Source organism: Anser anser (assembly GCF_964211835.1).
Source record: "Anser anser genome assembly, contig: SUPER_W_unloc_2, whole genome shotgun sequence".
Classification (NCBI taxonomy): Eukaryota; Metazoa; Chordata; class Aves; order Anseriformes; family Anatidae; genus Anser; species Anser anser.
The window spans coordinates 902,798-906,824 of record NW_028154230.1 but is presented as its reverse complement, the minus strand read 5'-3'; the positions used below and the strand labels follow the sequence as shown (position 1 = coordinate 906,824).

Below are 4,027 nucleotides of genomic sequence, written 5' to 3'. Positions count from 1 at the left end.
CCGTTTTCGGGCGCCCACTTCCTCCCTCCCGGTCGGATCCCTCCGCGCCCCGAGGGCACGCGACCTCCCTGAGCGCCGATAAGCACCGGGTCGACGGGAGCGGAGCCGCCGAGAGGGCGGGGACAAGGGAAGAGGGCAGGCGAGGCAGCCAATCGAGGCGCGGGAGCGGTCGGCGGCGATCTGTCGGCCCAATGAGCGCCGCGGAGGGCCGGGCCGAGTGCGGGAAGGGAGGGGGCGTTGTACCGAGCGGGCGCCGTCATGGCCGACGGGATCGTTAGGGCGCAGGCCGCCTGGCCCGGCGGCGGCGCTGCCGCTGCAGCCGCTTTCGGAGAGGTCGCCTGCAAGGGCAAGGAGGTCCCCGCCAACGTTCTCCGTGAGGATGAGCGGTCGTGGGCGAGGAGGTAGCCGCGGCGTCGTCGTGCGAGTCTTCTCTTTCCTTCCTTCCCTCGGCCGCTCGCAGGCCCTCTGAAACGAGGGCCCGTCGCGGGTCCCGGGAGTGCGGCAGGGCGGGTGGTGGCCTTGCTGCGGGAGGGAGGGACGGACGGACGGACGGACGGACGGACGGTCGGTCGGTCGGTCGGGGTCTCTCCGGCTCGTGGCGCTCTCTACTGCAGCGCCTCTAAAACCCCGCGCTTCTTCGGTGCGCGTCCCGCCTGCCCCCGGGGTGCCACGGCGCGTACTGGGTCGCCGGCGCAGTCGGTCTCCTTGGGGGTTCGGACTGCCTGCGTATAGGCAGCGAGCATCGCAGTAGTGACCGTAATCAGTCATTTCTGCGTAGCAGAAACGCAGGTCTTGATGCGCCTCGTGACAGCGTTCTAGAGACGCCCCGGCTCGGCCGTGCTAGGCTTTGGTTATGGCACCACCCCCACCGCGCACGCGAGCGCACGCTCTCTCCAAAGTGGCTTGTGAAAGGGAAGAATTGCAGCTTTTCCTAGCTTTCTTAAACATCTAGAAGCCAGTCAATCCCGCAGGCTGCTGGTCCTCACTTGAGGCGGGGGGGGAACTTAGAACTGCTTTTGGAGTGTAGTTGGCTATAGCGAATGGTCTTGAATTTGCTTAGCTCGCTGTACCGAAGGCCTGTTTCACAGTTGAGCGATGTTATAGGGGGGAGAAGTGTGAGGAAGGCTCGTAATTCTCGATTGTCACGCAGTGAAAGGCGATGGTGAGTAAGAAGTGCAAAGCATCTGTGGAATCGAGTCTTATCGGCGCTGTTTCAGTCGCATCTAAAATAAATCAAACTGCCGGAAGTCGCTAATCTGAAGTACTCGGCTGTCTCGTTGCCCCCGTCACCTTGCGTGCTGGATCCTGCTTCTGGTGCCGTATGCAGTTTCGGTCTGCTGGTGATTTGGGGAGTTCCCTCGCAATTAGTTGCGAGTCGATGGTTTCCTACAGATCGGTGGTATTCGTGTTTCGCAGGTGATACCTTGGCCTCGGTCTGGAGGTGTCTGACGTAGAGCCGGCCGTAACGGGCTAACTTGGAATGTTCTTTCCCCTGAGTACGTGGCGTTATCGAGGACGGAGAGTTTATACAGCCTCAGCCGGATTACTCCGGGTTCTTTGAAGATGCCTTCCTACCTCTGGCCGAGGCAATATTTGGACATAACTGAAGGACAGTTAGCAATTGTTTGCCGCTTGTGTGTTTTGCGTGTAGAAGGTAGAGAACTTTGCCTATTCAAAGATCGCTTAAGAAGAATCGCTGTTTTGTCGTGCGCGTTTGGGGTACCTGATAATCTGCTTCGGTAGGACGAGTTCGGTGGGGCATAGTGATTTGCTTAAGCTGTTGCCTTTCTCTGAAGCTGACTGCGTTGTAACTGTTTACTCTTCCTCCAGCGCCTTGCGTTCCGTGATAGTTCGCCTCAGGCTCCAGTGTTTTTTCCTAGTCCTTCCTGAGAAGGCAGTTGTCCGGTTATGTGAAGCAGAAGATTCTGGCGGACCCGTGAGTACTGTGGGAGCTTTCTTTTCGCTAGGCTGGCTGTACCTGTAACTAGTTTGTAACTTCCTAGACTCTTTCCCGTCCCCTCTTTTCCTCTGGATGTTGCGGAGGGGCGCACAGTAGGCTATTTTGGGTTTTCCGATGCTGTAGTCTTTTGCCTCTAGCTTGTAATGGAGTTGAGCTTTTTGACTAAGAGCGGCGATATAAAGCGATGCTGGTCTCCGGCTACGCGCTTGTAGTGCAAAAAGCAGTGTTGTTCCGAAGTACGGTCTGATGCCCGTTTTCACGGTTTCCAGACAGCGGCGGTGGTACTTTGACTATGCAGAAGAGGGCTTGGGGTTTGGGCAGGTCAGAGGCGAGGAAAGGGAAAGCTGGTTGAGCGGCGCTGGGTGTTTGTTTCGCTGTTAGCTATGCAAGTCAAGTTCCAAGGCTTTGTGAGGCCACGCAAAAGAAAAGGCACCGTGAAGCTTTTATTTTCCGCCAGAGCGGCTTACGTTGCCCGAAGCTATGACGGGGGCTTTAACCCCCGAGACAAATTTAGCTTCTGTGACTGTTTTGTAGTCTGTTCCCGTCTAGAGGGTAATTCAAAGAGCAGCGGTTGAATCGTGAAGGATTAGCTAACCGTGTTCTGTGGATGGTTCTCCGCTCGCGTTCGTTCTGTGCGTCATGGCACGTTATGTTAGGTAACGTTATTTCCTTTTTCCAGCTTCTTGGGCGTGTAATGGTTGTTGGCAAGAAGTGTGCTGCTAACCTGGACCTGACCAATGGATTCCGGATGGCTGTGAATGCCCACCCTCGGGCCCTTCGGGCTGTCGTGTACATCTACGTATTCTGGGTGGCGGTCAGTTGGGCCGGCCTCCTGGCTAAGGTTTTTGCACCGCAGGCGTCACTGCACGCGTACGGGTCGCCGCCGAGTAGGTTTCATATGTTGCCCGTCAATCTAGCCCCTGTTGACGTATGATTTTTTTTTTTTTTTCCTGGACGGCTGTCTATGGAGGGTAATAAAGAGCTTTGAGCAGCACTTGCACAATAAAGATGGAGCATGGGGATATGACCTCTGTCTTGTGTGTCTTGCCGATGGAAATAGTTCTGCAAGTTAAAAGAATGTTTCGGTCTGTTGACAGTGTCGTGTAGATGGTGGTTTGCCCAGTCATTTGAAACGCGAAGATAGAAGCGCTCGGCGGTCCTGTGGGTCTCCATCTCCCTAAGACGATCTAGGATGTGCTGTGTGTTTGAGGCCTTGCTATCTTCCCCCTGCTCCCAAATAAAAGGGCGTGCTTTTATTGCGAAACAGCCGCATCGAGGACTGGCAGATGTAGAACCAGAGAAGAATAAGGTTGGAAGAAAGCTTCCAGGCATCGTCTGTTGTCTGCCCCTGTCCCGAGGAGGCAGAATAAACTCTACCCGGTGTGATTTCTGACAGGTGCTTGTCAGCCTGTTCTTGACTACCGTAGGAGTTTTGCTACCGCTTTCTTTTCAGTCGTGGGTTTCGCAACTTCGAGAAGTAATTTCTCCCACAGACGCTTTTCAAAGCGTAGAAGGCTCTGGGATGCTTGAGTCGGCTTCTGAACGTTCAAGACTCGGCTGCCGTTCCCTTTATTTTTTTGTATGTATTTTTAGAGTCTTTTTTTTTCCTAAACGAAGTCCGTTGTTCAGGAACTAGAAGAAGGATTAGCTAAAGGCACCATAAGGCGTTTAAATGCGATCACCTCTCGTGCTTTGTTAGACCTCTGGCTTTGCTGTGCTCCTTGTTTAATTGCGGTTACGTTCAAGGCTTACTGGAGCGTGGGAGCGTTAAAATGCTATTAAATATTTTTAGTGTTTGAAACTTGCTAATGAAATGATTTTTGTGACTCCGTTCCTCACAAAGAAACTCGATTCCTTAGCAGGAGGAATGATCTTTGTTACTGGATCTGTTTGCGGGGTTAACGATTGCAGCTGTGAATGACTAAAGTCTTTTGAAGAAGCTGAATGATAAAAACCAAACCGAAACAAGAAACAGCCCTTGTTCTACTCGAAGTAATATAGAATTTGCCGTTTGCGGGGTCAGATGAAAATAGTTGTGGAAGTCAACTACTTGGGGGGGGGGGGGGG

General features: G+C 53.7%; 1 protein-coding gene across 1 annotated transcript; it reads left to right on the top strand.

The window, feature by feature from the left end:
• Positions 1 to 208: 208 nt before the first annotated feature.
• LOC310888857 (adenosine 5'-monophosphoramidase HINT1-like) lies at positions 209 to 3,761 on the top strand. Its single transcript, XM_083852475.1, has 4 exons — positions 209 to 401; positions 1,831 to 1,936; positions 2,640 to 2,847; positions 3,058 to 3,761. The coding sequence occupies exons 1-4, from the start codon at positions 259 to 261 to the stop codon at positions 3,102 to 3,104; spliced, it is 504 nt and encodes a 167-aa protein (XP_083708601.1). The 5' UTR covers positions 209 to 258; the 3' UTR covers positions 3,105 to 3,761.
• The last annotated feature ends 266 nt before the right edge of the window (positions 3,762 to 4,027 follow it).